The sequence below is a fragment of the Centrocercus urophasianus genome, unplaced genomic scaffold, assembly GCF_019232065.1.
Source record: "Centrocercus urophasianus isolate 14NV4802_14NV808 unplaced genomic scaffold, USGS_Curo_1.0 seq_9, whole genome shotgun sequence".
Lineage (NCBI taxonomy): Eukaryota > Metazoa > Chordata > Aves > Galliformes > Phasianidae > Centrocercus > Centrocercus urophasianus.
In genome coordinates this window covers 24,709,479-24,727,136 of record NW_024885532.1, presented here as the reverse complement: position 1 = coordinate 24,727,136, position 17,658 = coordinate 24,709,479, and the positions used below count along the sequence as shown (strand labels likewise).

The following is a 17,658-nucleotide window of genomic DNA, read 5'->3' as shown; positions in this document are numbered from 1 at the left end:
CCCAGGGGACACATGGGCTCTCACTGCTCGCTGGCTGCTCCTTTGCTTGTGTTTCCTGCTGCAGGCAGGCTGCTCTTACTGCTCTGCTGTGCCTTCATTTTAATCTGCTTGGGTTTTAAATATATCATCTGCATATGGATGTCCCAGTGATGCTACAGAGAAAAGGATGGCTGTTGTGACTGACGGGAGAGCCGAACAGTTTGTTCACCAGGCATGTAACGCATTTAGCTGTGCTAGCATATTTATAAACACGCTGTATTGTAACTGGGTGATCTCATCGCCTCTGTGGAAGAGGGGTTATAAAGACACATGCTGAAGTCTTCATGTGTAGGGAAAAACATGGCCTCTGTGGCTCATGGAAAAAAACACGTTTATCGCTGAGATGGAGCTGTTGAACTGAAGCCATTTCTGGAAAGACAAGAGAAGTGTTGTGCTTGATGCAGAAATGCTAGACTGAGTGGGGCTGGACTTATCTGGAGTTCAGTGGAACTTCTAAAACATAGTTTTCAGTGGGAAAAAAATGTAAGAAAAGTCTCTTGTAAGAGACAGAAACAAACAAAAATCCCTCCATTGCATTGGAACGGGTGAAGCAGCACTAGGTGTGTCTGAACCAAACATGCCAGCAGATGAGCACTGCTCTGAATAACAAACTTTGCTGGTTATAGTAACAGCTGTAATGGAATATATTTGTGCTGTTTGTACAAATTATGCTAAATGAACACGATCAAAGTGTGGAAATACACAGTTGAGTTTCTCCAAGTAAACCTAGCTCAGCCTTGGACACACGATATGAGTATTTTCTCCCTGGGCAACCTGATGGAAGTGTTGTGTTCCCGTTCAGTGCAGGGGAGTTGGACTAGATGGTCCTCAGACCTTCCAAGACTAAGGATTCCATGATTCTATGATTTTTTATGCAGCAGAAATCTACAGTGTTGGAGTACTCTGTGATATTTTTACCTTCTCACCACAAAACCACTTGGAGGGATGCACTTGTGAAGCATGGTTTGTTTCTCTTCTTCATGGCCCAGCATAGCTATGTGTACATATGATTCACACAGAGTGGAAACACCTTCCCTACTTCCTCGCTGGTGTTACCTCATTCCCCAGAGAAATCCATACCTGAGCCATGCAACCTTCAGAGGCACAGCTGGAATGTAGGGAACCTTTTTTTTTTACAGATAAGATAGACATAAAAGCCTGCAAAAAAAACTGATGTGCCTTTTGAGACAAGATGGTAAGTAACGCAGCAACAGAATCATTAAGCTCAGATGAAGTTTCAAAAATAAAGGGAATTTGGTTATAGGGGGCAGGGAGAAAAAAAAGCTTTTGGAAAGAGGAGTTAATGTTGGTGTCTGTCTGCCTTGTAGGTACATACGTTCTGACAACTGCCCTGCTGCCCCTCCTAGAAAAGGAAGCTGATGCCAGAGTGGTAAGTTTGGGATGCTGTTGGAAAGTGGTGTTTAACAATTCTTTTCCTGTGATTTGTGACAGCATCTCTTTGCCTATGTTAGCAATGCAGCATTATTTATAATTCCATGAGCATCTCTAGTATCCTCTTGGATTTTGCCAGCAACGAGCTCCTTCTCCAGTTCTTGCCTGCTGCTCTGAACCCTTCATTGGAAAGCAGAGTAAAATATTTCCTTTAGAAACTTTCCTTTTTTGTTTCCCTGGGGCTAGTTATCTCCTGCAGTATAGTGCAAAATACTAATAACAGGAGTATAGGCTTAAAAACCTTTACTGGTTTTGGTATTTGGAATTTAGAATAGGACAGAAAGTACATTTTTAACATGAAATTTCCTAAGTTTTATATAGTATCTCTTGTTTCTAATTAGCTTATATTAAATGCTAAAGGTATAAACTACAAATAGTGCTGTTTTGCTGTTTTCTTTCTGCCAATTTCACTTTGAAAGCAAAAAAAGACAAAGAGTTCCCTGATGGAGTCGACACCATTTTGAATGAAAATCAATTGTTCATTTCTTTTTAAAAGTAATTCTTCCACTGTATCTCCAGGTAAGCTCCCTGTATGAGCATGAGCACAAGCACAGCGGGGAATGGGCAGGAGAGTCCTGCTCCCAGGGATTCCAAAATGTGGAATTACATGTGAATTACTCATTCACATGCATGAGTAATGACACTGGGGAGTTGTTTGCTTTTTCATTTGTTTTTCATTCATTTGCTTGCAGGTAACTGTCTCTTCTGGGGGCATGCTAGTTCAAAAACTAGACATATCTGACTTGCAGTCAGGAAGTGGGACGTTTGATGGAACTATGGTGTATGCTCAAAACAAGGTACAGCCCTGGTTTTGAAAACGAAGCCTAGCACTTATTTGCATGCTGACATACCATCTGCTTTGCACAAAGCCTTCACACACACACACACACATATAAAGTTTGCTGTGGCTTTCCCATTGCATCCAACCTGTTCAGAGATATGCAGGCAATAATCTTCTGTTGATGTCACACACTTTTGGTGCATATCACCTTGGCAGGGGGAACATGACTTTCATTTGGTTTGAGTTTCAGTGGGGAACGCTGTCTTTAGCTGACAATCCCTTTCTGTTTGCTTGATTCTTCCTTGCAGTCTGCAGCAAGCAGAAATGGTGAGTAAAAGCAGTGTAACCCCTTTAAGAATAAGCTTGTGGGTATGGTGATCATGATGGTGATCATGATGGTCTCTGCCGAAATTACTCACTAAGCCCAATGTGGGTGAGCAAGGATATATTTCTGCTATACATAAGTGCCATGATATTGCACATTTGGTATAGTTTATTTCCCTGGGAACAAACACTGTGGAGAGGATGTCAGACTTGATGCTAATCTGGCTGTTCTTGCTCTATTCTAGAGACAGCAAGTTGTCTTGACAGAACAATGGGCAAAAACTCACAGAAGCATCCATTTCTCTGTTATGCACCCGGGCTGGGCAGACACTCCAGGTATCATTTGCTTGACACTCAAACTGCCTTTTTTTTCTAGACTAGCCTATAAGCAAACAGAAGAGAGACTTTCTGCTAAATTGCTCTAGCAGGTGCAGTCATTTCTTGTCTCTGAACTGGTGCTTAGAGTAGTTTTGTACTCCCTTGGTAGTCCTATCCTGCACAATGTCTGCCATCTGCGTGGAGCTGGAGAATAATAAAGGGCTGCAAATGATTCCAGCCCCATGCAAATGCACAGAAAAGCCTCAGTGCTTGAAGCTAACCTCTAAATTACATTTGCAACAGGACTGTTAAACACATAGAGACAGCTTCTGCCTCTGCGAGCACCAGTGTGCCGATGTTGCAAGCCTTCAAGGATGCACAGGAAAAACAAGCACGCATCGTGTGCATGCCTTGTTCCTCTGCTCCTCCTCTAAACATTTATAGTCATGGAGAAGTGGTGTGCTTGGCTAGACAGCTCTGTCTGAGCTGCAGCTGTTCGTTACTGCCTGGCTCAGCAGGAGGGCCAGCATGCGGGTTGTGTTCTGCAGTATGTTCTCAGCCCCTCACACCCCAGTTTGAGCTGCAGACTAGCAATCCAATATCTGATTATTATTATTTTTTTTTCCCAGGGACACAGTTTTCCAAATTTGTTTCTTACAATAGAAACATTTAAACCCATCTACTTTTTGCTTGAAAATTAATCTGTCCAAATCTTAGTGTTACTTTTTCTTTAAAATATATTTACATTGCACATCGTTGATGCGTTCCCAAACCTAATGATCTTTAATGTTATGCCACCATAAAGTTCAAGGGCTACCCAATCCCCTAAAAATAAACAGCTGCAGGAGACAGGCCTTCAGTCATCATCTGTTATATAAAATATAAATAATCCAGTGTTTAAACACCGAATATGTAGTTAGTTTCACCATAAAATTTTGAAACACTGTGCTGCAATTGATTTCCTAAAACGGATGTGAAAATAAGAATTAAAATCTATCAGAATACCTGTTTATTTGGTATTTCTATTTCCCCCATGTTTAACTTCTTTGGAATTGGATCAGAAACCTCTCGCTAATCCTGTTCTCACCTCTTGTTAATTTTCTTAGTGCAATTTGATCCAAACAAGCAATTGCTTGATCATCTGGCAGCTTAACGCTATTCCACCGTGGTCACCATGTGCCTGGCTGTGGAGAAATACTTTCATTATTTTTGAGAAGCCTTCCTTTCATTGTACACTCACAATGGCGATTTTAAACATAACTTTTTTTAATCATAAAAGCCTTGCATGGTAGCCCACCATCCCTTTGTGCTCTCTAGCTGTGAGGTCCTCGATGCCAGACTTCTATCAGAAGATGAAGAACAGCCTGCGTACAGAGGCGCAGGGAGCTGATACTGTGGTGTGGTTGGCAGTATCATCTGAGGCAGCAAAGTTACCCAGTGGCCTCTTCTTCCAAGGTGAGTCTGTCATTGCATGTCAATGGAGACTGCTAACTGCAATTGTAGCATCCTAATCTGGCCTGGAAAGGGATGGAGACTGGACCAGGCAGCTGATTTTCAACAGGTAAAGGGTTTCTCAAAGTTATCCCAAGACTAAAAGTTGAAGTGAGCTCTTAAGAAAGTAAGGAGAAAGTCCTGTGAAAGACTGTTAAGCTGTTGTGTTCCTACTTTTGTCCTCTAAATCAGCTCAGAGACTTCAGAGCATTTCCTTAGGGAAGTTTTCTTGGTTTGAATGAAGATGGCTGTTTGCAGAACTGTGCCAATGGAAGGTAAATCACAGCAGCCAAAACTGCATCTTTTATGATGCTGGGAAAGTAGCAGCCCTCTCACAGAGCGCTGAGGATTGGCTGTGCTTTGACAGGTTCTTCCTTCCTACCTCTCCATGCTCATGTGAAACTGCCAATACCCCTTTTCTCTGAAGCCAGGCAGAGATCAGGACACAGTGGCTTTTTTTGGCATTACTAGCATAATGAATTTAAGTGGAAGAAATAGGCCAGAGCCTCATCTCTCAGACAGGTGGCAGGCACCTGAGAGAAAGCAGCTGGAAGCATAGATGTCTCAGTCCTGATGCAGGTCAGTCCACTAGGAGGAAGGCAAAGCTTGGGATAACTGCTTACAGGCACCCCACGCTGCATGTTGGATGTCAAATTCCAATTCACTGGAGTTTCTAGTTGGAGCATGCAGAAAGTTTGGACTTTTTGAGCTGGGTTCACTTTGTCCTTTCTGTTCCCTCCCAGGCATTGCACTGGGTTGGTATACTTCACCTGACCTTTTGCATGTCTTCATGTGGTGCATGCAGAAACAACACCTCCCAACTGGTCATTCCACTCTATAGCCCCAGAATTACCTTTTTTTTTGTACTCCTGTCATCTCCTGCTGATCCTGACTTCTTCTCAGAAGAATCCATGCTCTGGATCCTAATTCCAACAGTCTCTTGCTTTTGGCCTTGGTCTAACTCTGGCCTTAGTAAACAGGAAACATGCGTTGGCTCTTCAGCTGTAGGTAATGACTTCTGAGAACTTTGGCATGATTGCTCTTAAGATTGCAGGGGAATTTTTATGTTGTGTGCTTACTGCATAGAGATGGAGTCAGACAGTTTTTTCTCTCCCCCAATGCCTTATGGGTGCCACAGGTTAGAGTGTAAGGTCTTTGGATCCTTTAGTAAAGGGTTTAAGGTGCTGGAGTCAATACAGACCCTTCTGGTCCTAGACGGCCATTTCCTGAGTCAGTAACACCTTCCCCCCATTTCCTCTGTTCCGTTTTATTCTGTTCCCTTTGAGTGCAAACTAGAGCCAGCATTTCTTTTTCCTGAGGGAAAAAAAAAGGTAAGAACATGACTCCTACAACCAGAATTCTCTGCATCTGCCAAAATAAATAAAAAATGTCTGACAGGGTCCTGCTTTCCAAGTCTGGAAGCATCCTTTCTGCGATACTGAGCTCAGCTTTCACACATAGTTCCCAAACTTGAGCACAAACTTCTTGAAGCACCCCCGTCACTTAGGAAGCAGTCCATGTTCAGTGACAGAGAAAGGAATGTTCCTCTGCCTGTTTCTCTCTCCTTGCGTTTCCCTGAGCAGAGGTTATGTGGTGTGTGCAGCCAGTTATGACATTTGCTCTAAAGAGATGAAACGTCTCTGCTCCCCTGAGAAGCCTGATAGGCTTTCAGAGAAATCTGCTGCCCACCGTTGGAACAGATTATTCTCTCGTCTCAGCTGGTTAATGCAGAACTTGGACTTCGTAAGTAAAGTAATGGTGCTGCACTAGTGCTCTCACAGTTGTTTCCTAGACATCTAAGAGCACTTCCATAAGGTTCCTCAGCTCCAGATGCCATGCTTTTTGAGAGAAAAAAATCCCTTCAAATCCACAGTGGTACAGTTGCATTTACAGAGTGAGGAGAACAACGTATGGAAAGCCAGCCAAAGTATCACACTGAATAAGTTTGGTCAAACATCTTTATTGTGTGCACATTACTTGTGGCAGTTGAATAATTAGCAGAAGTTCTTTGGCATGTAGAATTTATCCATTTATTTTTAAGGATGAAAGTAAGCTTTTAAAGATAGCAAGTAATCCAAACTACAAAGTCCCAATTGAGAAATCTGTGTAGCACTAGAAGCATTACCCAGGAGACAGTGAAAAACCCTTTCTGATGCAGAAAATGCAACTTCTATCTTTAAGAATAGTCACAAGCTCCTGGTCTAACAGGAGTCAAACTAGTGACTGAGAGCAGGCGTAAACCCCACAGCAAGGCCTTCCTTTATCCATCTGCAAATGAGATCTCACTCACCACTCTGAGTCATATTGTGTGAAAGGCCAATTATTCTGGTTCCAGGAAACAAAGGAAATTAATTTCTGGTTTGGTAGATGTAAATAACTAGTATAGAGCATAGATGAAAAATCTCTTTTGTGCTTGAAGATATATAGGAATATATATACCTATTAAGATTTTTTCTTTCTTTCTTTCTTCCAGACAGGCAACCAGTCCCTACACACCTGCCCTTAGCAAGAACCCACAGCCTACCAGGGGATGAGGAGAAGCTAATGGAGGTGCTGGAAGAATTCTCCCAGAAGTTTAAATCCACTTCTCCAGGATCCCCTCAGTGCAGCTGAAGATCATGGAGCAGATCTTCCTGGAAAATATGCTAAGGCACATGGAAGAGAAGGATGTGATACGGGATAACCAGCATGGCTTCACCAAGGGCAGGTCCTGCCTGACCAACTTTGTTGCTTTTTATGATGGCGTAACTGCATCAGTAGACAAGGAAAGAGCCACTGATGTAATCTATGTGGACTTCAGTAAGGCCACAGTCCCCCATAACAGCTTTCTCTCCAAATTGGAAAGGGACAGAGTCCCCTATAACATTCTTCTCTCCAAAGTGGAAAGGTATGGATTTGATGAGTGGACAGGGAAATGGGATCGTACCTTGGGAGTGGTGATCTATGCACTGATGTGCAGATAGAGATCAGTTACAAGTGGTGTTCCTCAGGGGTCATTACTGGGATCTGTACTTTTTAACATCTTAATTAATGAACAGTGGGATTGAGTGCACCCTCAGCACATTTCCAGATGATGCCAAGATGTCTGGTGCAGTTGATACACCTGGGGAACAGGATGCCATTGAGAGAGACCTAGACTGCCTTGAGCAGTGGGCCCAGGAGAACCTCCTGAGGTTCAATAAATCCTGCACGTGGTCCTGCACGTGGGTTGTGGTAACCTCTGCTACCAGTGCAAACTGGGGGATGTAAGCATGGAGCACCGCCGCAAGGGACCTGAATGAACAGGTGGATGGGAAGCTGGACATGAACCAGCAATGGACCCTCGCAGCCCAGAGAATCAACCATATCCTTACACAGCAGTGTGGCTGGCAGGACGAGGGAGGTGATCCTGCCTTTCTGCTCTGCACTGTGAGGCCTCACCTGGAGTACTGCATCCAGATGTGGAGTTCCCAGCACAGGAGAGACACAGACCTGTTGGAGTGCATGCAGAGGCGGGCAGCAAAAATGATCGCCTCTCCTGGTGATCATTTTTGAGGGAGCTGGGACTGTTCAGCCTGGAAAAGAGAAGGTCTGCCAGGGAGACCTGAAAGCAGCCTTTCACTATCTAAAGGGGAGCTGTAAGAAGGAAGGAACAGACTCTTTAGCAGGGTCTGCTGTGACAGGACAAGGGGAAATGGTTTCAAACTGAAAGAGAGGAGATTTAGATTGGACACAAGGAAGAGGTTTTTTACTACTTTTTTACAGAGGTGAGGCACTGGAACAGGATGGCCAGAGAGGTGGTGGATGCTCCATCCCTGGAGACACCCAAGGTCAGGCTGGATGGGCTCTGAGTACCTGACGAAGCTGTAGGTGTCCCTGTTTGTTGTGGGGGAGTTGGACCAGATGGCCTTTAGGGGTCCTTTCCAACTCAAAATATCCAGTGATTCTATGATCTTTGATCATAGATATGATATGATATGATTCTATGATCAGCATAACCACAAAACTTTTAATTACTAACAGTGCTGTAGTGTACCTTCAGTGGAGGAGAGGTAGGATACCATAGGCCTGTTAAAAATAAATTGTATTCAGATGTGCTCACTGTGGAGAATGGTGGTCCCTGCAAATTTGTTCTGTTCCTCAGAGTCTCACCCACTGTGAGTACGCACGTACTGTCTCAAGACACAGTAAGGATGTAGTCTTTGAATTGGACAGAAAATTTGGGAGGCATTAAAATAAAACCCAAGTGATAGCTCTGAGCTTTGTGAAGTTAACCAAAATCTTCTGAAGGACGTAGCACACAGAGAAATGCAGAGGAGTGTACCTTCAGAAGTCTTCAGGAAATAAATGGTTAAAGTTTCAAATGATATTTAAACACTGTATTTGACAGGGTGGTTGCTTCCTTCAGCATATGAAGATGACTAGGCTCAAATGTGTCACTGGGAATGCAGAAACTCCTGCATCACTTGCTTAGTTTAAATGGAAGGATTCTGCACAGCGTTCAGTTTCTATAAATCAGTGCTGGTATGCAGAAATGATCTGCTTCTTCATGTTTAAACAGCAAGAATTTAGGAACGCTGCCAAATGCTTTCCACATTACTTTATGGAGCCAGGACTGAATATTATCCTGTTTATGTCAAGACACTATGAAGTAGGAGGCTTTAACACATTCCACATCCAGGCATAGTTGGATCCCTCCCCTTCAGGAAGCAGAGAAATGGCTCCATGACTCTGGGCAGGAAAACAAATAGCATACTAAGCTGTACGTGCTTGCCATTTCTGTGAAAGATTGGGGAATTGCTTTATCATAACAAATGGAATACGAAGGGAAAGGGAAAATGGGAGGCACAGGCTTTAGAGGAGAACTCCATCTCCTGATAAGAGAATTTTGCCTGGAACTGTTTTATTTGTTGACACAGAAGGTAGAATTTGTCTCACCTGATCTGCGGAATTACTCACTGGAATTCTCGCTCTAAATCAGTAGAGAGAAAACAAGCTCCTTTACAGTGATTTAATGGATCTAGTGTAAGAAGCCCTTACATTTCTGCATCTTTCTAATGACTGTGAAGATAACCAGCTCATAACAAAGACATTCTAGTGGGATTATCTTTATCTTTTATACTACAAATGTACTGCAAAGCCAAGACTGTTATCAGCAATCCTGGTGACATGTTTTTCTCCTGAGCCAACTGTGCTTGCTGGCAAACTGCATCCAAAACCCCAAAAAACTACACTACTGTTTCTACACATCACTGTGGATCGGTGTGATACATCAAAAGAACTAGAAATACAAATATCACAGGTGTTCTTTGGAGCTCTCTATGATGACTGATGGGCAAGGAACACATTATGTTTACTTCACATAATTGAGTTTCCCAAAAAATTGGTTGAACACAGTCCTGGATCAAACATTTCCATTTTCAATTCAGTCAATTACTGAATCTTTGGAATGACAGCTTTTTTTTTTTTAAAGACATAATCATAGAATCACAGAATGGCTTGGGTTGGAAGGGACCTTAAAGCCCATCCAGTCCCAATCCCCTCTCAGGGCAGTGCCAGCCAGCGGCTCAGGCTGCCCATGGCTCCATCCAGCCTGGCCTTGAGTGCCTCCAGGAATGGGGCATCCACAGCTTTTCTGGGCAGGCCAGGTTGAATGGGGCCCTGGGCAGCCTGAGCTGCTGGCTGACAGCCCTGCGCACAGCAGGGGGATGGGACTGGATGGGCTTTAAGGTCCCTTCCAAGCCAAGCCATTCTGTGATTCTGTGAACTACAGCTATTGAAAACAAAAGCCTGACTGAAAGGCTTAAGTAGTAACTGCATTTCTCAGTCTAGTAGCTGCAAAGCTAATAAAAACAATATATACTTGAGTGTTTAAGTCAAGTTGCTTCACTGCTCTGCAGAAGAAAAGTTTAATGACTTAATAATACTTAAATAGTTCATAAAATAACCCAAAGTGCTCTTTAACATATATCAAATGTACATTCTTTACTAGTTTATTAATATATCCTGTATTTTTCGTTATAGTCACTGCTTACAGTGGAAATAAAGCCATAAAACTGCTTTAATCAAAGTTTGGTTATAATGTGAAAAAAGAGACAGATATTGCGGTTTAAGAGCCCTTACAATTTTAAATAACATTAAATACAGGTCAGCAATTAGAAACCAAATCTGGAACCTCTCACAGTGCTGCTATTATGTCTCCAGTTAAGCTTTATTCACCCTTTACCACAAGAGCAAATGAGGTACAAAGCTGTAAAGCCAGCGAGATGCTTTGTTTTAATGTAGTTGGCATAAATTGTACCTGCATCTAAGCAAATACATTTAGTATCACCTATACAAGTCCTAGAGGCAAGAGTAAAATGGCATCCAGTGACAGACTATCAGAAATAGAAGGCTGTCCAAATTCCTGCTAAGCAGCGCACATTAAGGACTGCGATGCACACCTGCTCTATGGGATTCGGGTGTGATGTTGAATATGCCACACTTGGGCTCAAAGGCAAGAGTTTTCCTATAGAGTTTAGTGTAAACTCTTAAAAAAACCTCAATGTAAAGAATTTCACAGAATCACAGAATCACAAGGTTGGAAACGACCTGCAAGATCATCTAGTCCAACCACCCTCCCATTCCTATTAGTACCACAAGCTTATTTGGTGGAACACAGTCCTGGGCCTCTCCATTTTCAATTCAGTCAACTACTATATCTTTGGAATGCTAGAGCATTTTTTGAAGGCCTAATATTAGGAGCAGTACTAGTTTTCACTAATGTTTAGCTAGTGAGTGCACAATGCTATTGCCAAATAGGTCAGTTTCAGATGACAACCTGGTGGCCATTGACTTTAGTGGAGGAGGACAGCTATGAAATAGTTTAATCCACACTTTCTTTCTACCCATGCTCTTCCATTCACTGTGCGTGCTGCTCTGTCACACTCCCCACAAAAGGAATGCTTCTGATGACACCAGATACTACTTATACTAAATTAGGGCTGATCCACGTCCACCCAATGGCTCTTGCTCTCTGTCAAGGCAGAATCTAATGTGCAGCCTACCAAGAGGCACAGCCTGGTCACAGGGTTTTCAGCCTGAGAGCTTGCTGTGCCAGCAATGGCAGGAGTACCCACAAATGAAGTGCTGGAGGAGTGGGAGACGTAAAATGAGTGCCAGTAGAGACTGCAGTGAGCTGCTAGGAGGCGAGGTTTTCCTTGCAAAAGTCTTCTTGGTCATTTTCCCATTGCTTTCAGATACTGCAGGAATTGAGAATCCACAGTTCAGAAGCTCTTAGAACTGGAAAGGCAAAAAGGAAGCTATGGGATGAGGCAGGAGATTGGGCAGTTAGCTCACTACCCAGCCAGCCTGCTGACACACTGCTGGGTTGGTATACTGAAAAGAAGTGACACTGTTTGCTCATGGGACAGTTGTCAGTTCTGTGCCGACCACCTGGCCAGACAGATGAATGAGACTGGTGAAACTCGGCAACCTGAATTTCTTGTTACAAATCAACGCAGACATTGAGAAGGAAAACAGCCAGGAACTGATGGAAATACCCCAGTCAACTGGCACTATTTATTCAGTTCCATTGAGAGGGTTAGATACGTAAAGGAACAGAAGTGGGAATTGTTACAAGACAATTAGCAGGAAAAGATGGTCACATTGTTGAGCAATGCTCCTGGAAACACCGACCCCAGCAAAAGCTAGTAGGATTTTCCCTGCAAAGTCCCCAGATTCTGAAAGACAGTGAACTTCACACACTTCTGATCTGATCATGGAGTTGTTAAGGTTGGAAAAGACCTCTGAGATCATTGAGTCCAACCATCAGCCCATCCCAGCATGCCCGCTAACCATGTCCATCAGCGCTACATCTGCGGTACAAGCTCCAGGCAGAGTGGGCAAAGGGGAAATAGCTTTTACTCAACATCAAAAACAGTGCCAAAAGCTTCAAGAAACTATTTTGAAAGTGGTTGTAATTACTAAAGTTAAATCAAGTTCATGTACTCATTGTTGCTGAAACTTCAATGATTGACTGGTGGTGGCAGCCACACTGCTTGTGACAGGACAAAGAAGAGGTGCTAATGGGTCCTTCACATCCCAGGGAAGCCCTGCCCAGTTATAACCCCGTTTGTACTTGGTTGGCATCTGCAGTGATGCCTCACTGAGTAAGCAGGGATGGAAAAATTGTGCAAAGCTCCAGAAAGTTGAGGCTAGATGAGCATTAAAACAAAGGACAAGAAAGGGAGATCTTCATAGGCTCAATCTCACACCTCATCACTGGCACAACTTGTGGCTTCTGGATCCTGATGTGGGCTGTGGTAAACTGGTAGTGCTAGGACAGAGGGTAGTTCAGCTTTGCACAATTCTGATGTTTCCATTTAATTTTATATATATATTTGCAAACATTTTGGTGGCAGACTGGGCTCTCTTGTAATCACTTTGTTTGGAGTTCAGTGTTGCCTCGTCTGAAAGTTGAATGTCCTTGAACTCAACTTCTTTCTGCTCTTAGCAGCACAGTGTTGTCCAGTGTTTCAGAGATGGCCAAACACAAGTTACAAAATTCCTACGAACTGAGAAAATGTATGGAAAAGTCACATGTAACTACACAGAGTTAAATGCTGAAACTGAAATCTTAGAACGTCTGGTTTTGTTTGTTTATGTTGAAGGGCAAAGATTTCCTGCCAAATTTCGTGTGAGATTTTGAAGAGGAGATCCTGTTCTTCCTCACAAAAGATCAATGCTAAAAGGACTCAGCATGTTAATGCGTCTTGAAAGAGGTTCAGGTCTGTTCTTACTGCTCCGTGCTATCATCACATATGGAAACAGTTTTAGACACTGATTGAAAACATCGTATTTGCTCAGTGGGGCCCCCTGGAAAGGACAGGCACCTGCAAAGCCACTTGCTGCACAACTACCTCCTATGGACTACACAACAGAATTTTGGTTGTTTTGACACAAATTCTTTTGTCAATAGCAAAAACAGACACATACTACATTTTTTAACTACTTAGTAGCGCCAGAATTTTTCTAAGCCATGTAGTAAGTGAAGATGTTAAGTGGACTTTTAATTACAGAAGCACAGCACAGCTGAAGCTGGCAGGGCCCTCTGGGTGCCTCCACTCCATCCCCTGCCCCAGCAGGGACACCCAGAGCAGGGTGCCCAGGGCCACGTGCAGGCAGCTCTGGGAGATCCCCAAGGAGGAGACCCACAGCCTCTGTGGGCCTGTGCCAGTGCTCCATCACTGCACAGCACAGAAGGGCTCCTGGTGTTCAGAGGGAACCTCCTGTGCTCCAGTTTGTGCCCATGGCTGCTGGTCCTGGCACTGGGGCACCACTGACAGAGCCTGGCTCTGGCTTCTGGCACCCTCCCTTCAGAGATTTAAGGACATTGATGAGATCCCCCTGAGTCTCCTCCTCTTCTCCAGCTGTGCAGCCCCAGCTCTCTCAGCCTCTCCTCACAGGAGAGGTTCTCCAGGCCCTTCACGATCCTTATGGCCCTTTGCTGAACTCTCTCCAGTACATCCACATCTCTCTTGTACTGGCCGAGCTCTAGATACAGCTGGGGGAAAAGTTGCTTATTCCTCTCCAACTGTGATACCCTCAGCAGGCATGAAGTTAACTTTTCTTTTTCCTACAGCATTTTTTTGGATCATGTACAATCCTTTTTGTGTGTCTGGCCATCCATCTTCTTATCAGCAGCCAAGCCATGCAAAGGGAATGCATCTCTCCTTCTCACAGTACAAGGCATATTCATGCCACACTCTCAGGTGAAGAGCTGCTATCACTTTCAATGTGCCAGGAGTCAATGTGCTGATGTCCGCAAGGCAGAAAGTCAACTGGGCTTCACTGCAGTAGCAACAGACAGGAATGAGAGCAGATGAGGACAGCAATGCCACCATCTGGGGCTATTCTGACTGACAGACTTTGACTCCTATTATGCCCTCTCCTGTTTCGAAATCTCTAACCCTGGTGTTACGTCTCCTGCTCCAGAAGGACCATCAGTACTATCCTTGCAGTGCCCACGTTCTTTTCATAGAATCATAGAACCACAGAATGGTTTGGGTTGGAAGGGACTTTCAGAGATCATCCAGTTCCAACCCTGCTGCCCTGGGCAGGGCTGCCACCCACCAGATAAATGTTCATGTTTACCTTCCTTCTGAAGCCTGTGTGGCTGTTTGTGTGACCTACGCCTTCCTCACCACCTGCATGAACACTATAGTTTCCACTCCATTGAAAGCCAGGTGGGTAGGTTCTCTGAAGGGCACAGCTTTTTCCCCTGCAGAGACACCAGCTAAGAGAGAAATGAAAACCAAGTTTTCTAAAATCAAGAGCAGGGGAAGGCCAGCATTGTCTGTATGCCCTCTGGCACAGCAGGATGTAGCACTAAAAGCTTGCTGCTGAAGTTCAGCAGCCCTGGGGAAGAGAAGCTTTTTGTTTGAGTCCATGTGGGTGAAGTGTGTGGCTTACATCTGTACCAAAAGACACAGCACTGTGCCCTCCCCCAGTAATACAATAAATAAAAACAGCTTACGTTTGTTATTTGACAGTTATAATTGAAAGAAAAGGACCAGGCAATAGGGATCCTTTTTTTTTCTGATCTAGAAGACAAAATAAATAGATATGGTTACACCAGCCATGCAAGACAGGAAGGTAAAAGAGATGCTTCTCTTTCTTCCCCAGCTTTCTCTTCAGCTTGTATCATTTTCTAAGTCACGACCAGTCTGAGCTGAGGCAGCAAGGTAACAGGGCATCAAGTTAAACCCAAATAACCCTCCAGGTAGTTTATTTAGAAAAAACAGCAAGGGAAAGTTTGCAAAATGGGTTTATATACCCAATATCTACCCATAAGCAACACTGAAACCACAGCTCCTCGGGAAGAGAAGATGGGGACAAGAATTTACCACAGGAGTTAAAACATACCTTGCTCCAAAATTTGGTCATCTTTGGAGTTCCTCACTTTTGTTTGAATAAGATGTGTCCTGAAGGGCTGGGCATTCACCGAGCAGATCCTCAGCTTGCAGACTTCTGAGCTCCACTGATGTTAAGCACAATTCGTGCTGTGGGCCCAGGCCCTGTTGTAGCCATTATGGCTCATCAGGAACAGAGCTGAACGCTGATTACTTGATTACTCGAGCGCTCTCAAGTTTCTGCCACCATGTGAATTACTCTCTGTGGCAGCAGAGCAAGTTCTGGCCAAAAAGCCTAGAGCCCAGGGTAATGTGGAACAGCATAGGCCAGCAAAGTTTCACACACCTTCTCCAGCTGGAATGAAATCCTGGCAGTAGACTCACTCATCTTGCATGCCTTCCAAGAGGAAACAAGCATCTAATTTCCAGGAAAGAAAGTAGGAGGGCTTAAAGATTAGTAACGTTTCAGCAGTAAAGTGAGTCTTTTTAGTGAGATGTGAAATATGTTTGAAAACGTGCTTTAAACAAATTGCTGCATAGAGGGGAACCAACAACAGGCTGTACAGCCAGGAAAGCCGGAGTGGCATCATTTCAGACAACACAGCTGCAGAATGCTTGAACACCATTTACAGGATGTATAAAAAAAAAGAATTTTCCCTGAAGAATTTGCCTTCATGGAGGCAGCTCCTCAGACTCAGATTAATGTTATGAATGGCACTTACCTTTTTTGTTCTGTTTTCTTTTTTTTGCATTCTCTCCCAATGAAGGCGTACAGCTCTTCTCTGTGTAGCAGTGTGCTTTATAGTGGTAAACACCACAACCTCCCACCGAGAGGGGAGAAGCAAAGGGCAAAATGGGGGCAAGGCTGAGCGCTGCTGACTGCTGTATTTCATCATAAAGACCAACAGCAGCCCTGCATCAATAGGAGATACAGGAATACTCAGCCTGCAGAGCAAGAGTATTGCCAATAGAGTGTTAAAAAGCAAAATGGATTTAGAGGAACCCAGAGATGACTCTTCATTTAAGACAGATCTAGCAAAAAAAGTTTTGCTTTTCTTTTTCCATCCTTACACTTTCCTTTTAAAAGGATACGTTTGGTCAATCCAGGTTTTTTAAATACTTCTTTATTCTTAAAAGAAACTGCCAAATATGACAACAGGACAATAAGTGTTGTTCAGCAATATCAGTTTCTGATCTAGAGAGGAAATTAATAAAAACATCATCGGCATCTTAAAAAATAAATATGAATAAACGTATGGAAAACAGGAAAATCAAATTCATGTTCAACAACACAGACAGGTACAAATGCTGAAATGCTGCTGCACAAGGTAGAGGTAGAGGTAAAACAGACTTCTCAACCCCAGACCAGTTTTAGATCTGCTCCCCCACTCCCCTGCACACACTCCTGAAAGTTGTTGCCAGTAATTTCATTTGAATCCTCCTCAGCCTCATCAGACTGCAAGCAGGTCCGTGTGCTCTTTCTGATGCTCCGAGCTGGAAAACTATTTCAGCTTTTGTAGAAATAAGTTGCTAAGCAACCTGGCCCCCGGGTTTTGCAACTGGTGCAGCAAGGAAAGTGGCAGGAAGCCATGCTTTAGCTACAACAAAACAACAGAACACTCTCCAGATGATGTCTGCTAGGATAAGAGGGTGGTAGAGCCCTTGGTAGAAACTGCAAGTCCATCTGATGCTTGGCGATGTGACCACAGAAGGCACAGTGTCGTGCCTGGAGCTCTTCTGCTGAAGTGAGCATTGTCAGCAGGAACATCCCAAACACACAGGTGGGGAGAGCCGACTGCCTTACACTGGAAACTGACACGGTAAGACACAAACCGAGAACCCTCGGTACAAGGCAGCAAGTATCCTGACATCATGATGTATAAAAACTAAAAACTGCACTGCACACGGATTCTCCAAACAAACTCAAGACAACTGAAGTCAGATCGTACAAACCGTTAGTTAAAAAAATACCTTCTTGTGTATTTTGAGAATAAATGGAAAGAGTCTTCGTGCAAATGTTCAACCTTGATCAAGCAGAGGACATAAATTGTTGTAAACACATGAGTTCCTTTCTCATCCGCAATATGCGCCCGGCATTACCTATCTTCTGCAGAATGATTAGGGTTAAGAAATCTGCTTCTTCTGTAAATGTCACCCTTCAAGTTCCACTGATGTATCAAGACACTACTGGCGTCATATCCCACAGCTGTTAATACAACAACATATCATAACATGGTGAGTAGTGGTGAAATAGAACAACGTAATATATAAAACTAATTTGCACTTTTTAATTTCTGCTTAAGGCAAGCTACGTGCCCAGAGGGGGATGCACCAGGTCCAAAATTTAATTTCATTTTCCAATACTCATATCACTTGACATTT

General features: G+C 43.6%; 2 protein-coding genes across 4 annotated transcripts in view; one reads left to right on the top strand and one right to left on the bottom strand.

The window, feature by feature from the left end:
* Positions 1-8,084, top strand: part of DHRS12 (dehydrogenase/reductase 12) — a 29,538-nt gene extending 21,454 nt beyond the window's left edge. For all 3 annotated transcript variants that reach the window (XM_042838829.1, XM_042838831.1, XM_042838830.1), the window contains 5 exons: positions 1,368-1,429; positions 2,184-2,288; positions 2,842-2,932; positions 4,232-4,369; positions 6,879-8,084. In XM_042838829.1, the coding sequence (XP_042694763.1) occupies positions 1,368-1,429; positions 2,184-2,288; positions 2,842-2,932; positions 4,232-4,369; positions 6,879-7,018 (536 nt within the window). In that variant the 3' untranslated portion in view covers positions 7,019-8,084. The remainder of the gene's footprint in view (positions 1-1,367; positions 1,430-2,183; positions 2,289-2,841; positions 2,933-4,231; positions 4,370-6,878) is intronic.
* Positions 8,085-14,896: 6,812 nt separating this feature from the next.
* WDFY2 (WD repeat and FYVE domain containing 2) overlaps positions 14,897-17,658 on the bottom strand; it is a 65,616-nt gene continuing 62,854 nt past the window's right edge. Inside the window, exon 12 of the mRNA XM_042839251.1 lies at positions 14,897-17,482. Within this exon, the coding sequence (XP_042695185.1) occupies positions 17,453-17,482 (30 nt within the window). The 3' untranslated portion in view covers positions 14,897-17,452. The remainder of the gene's footprint in view (positions 17,483-17,658) is intronic.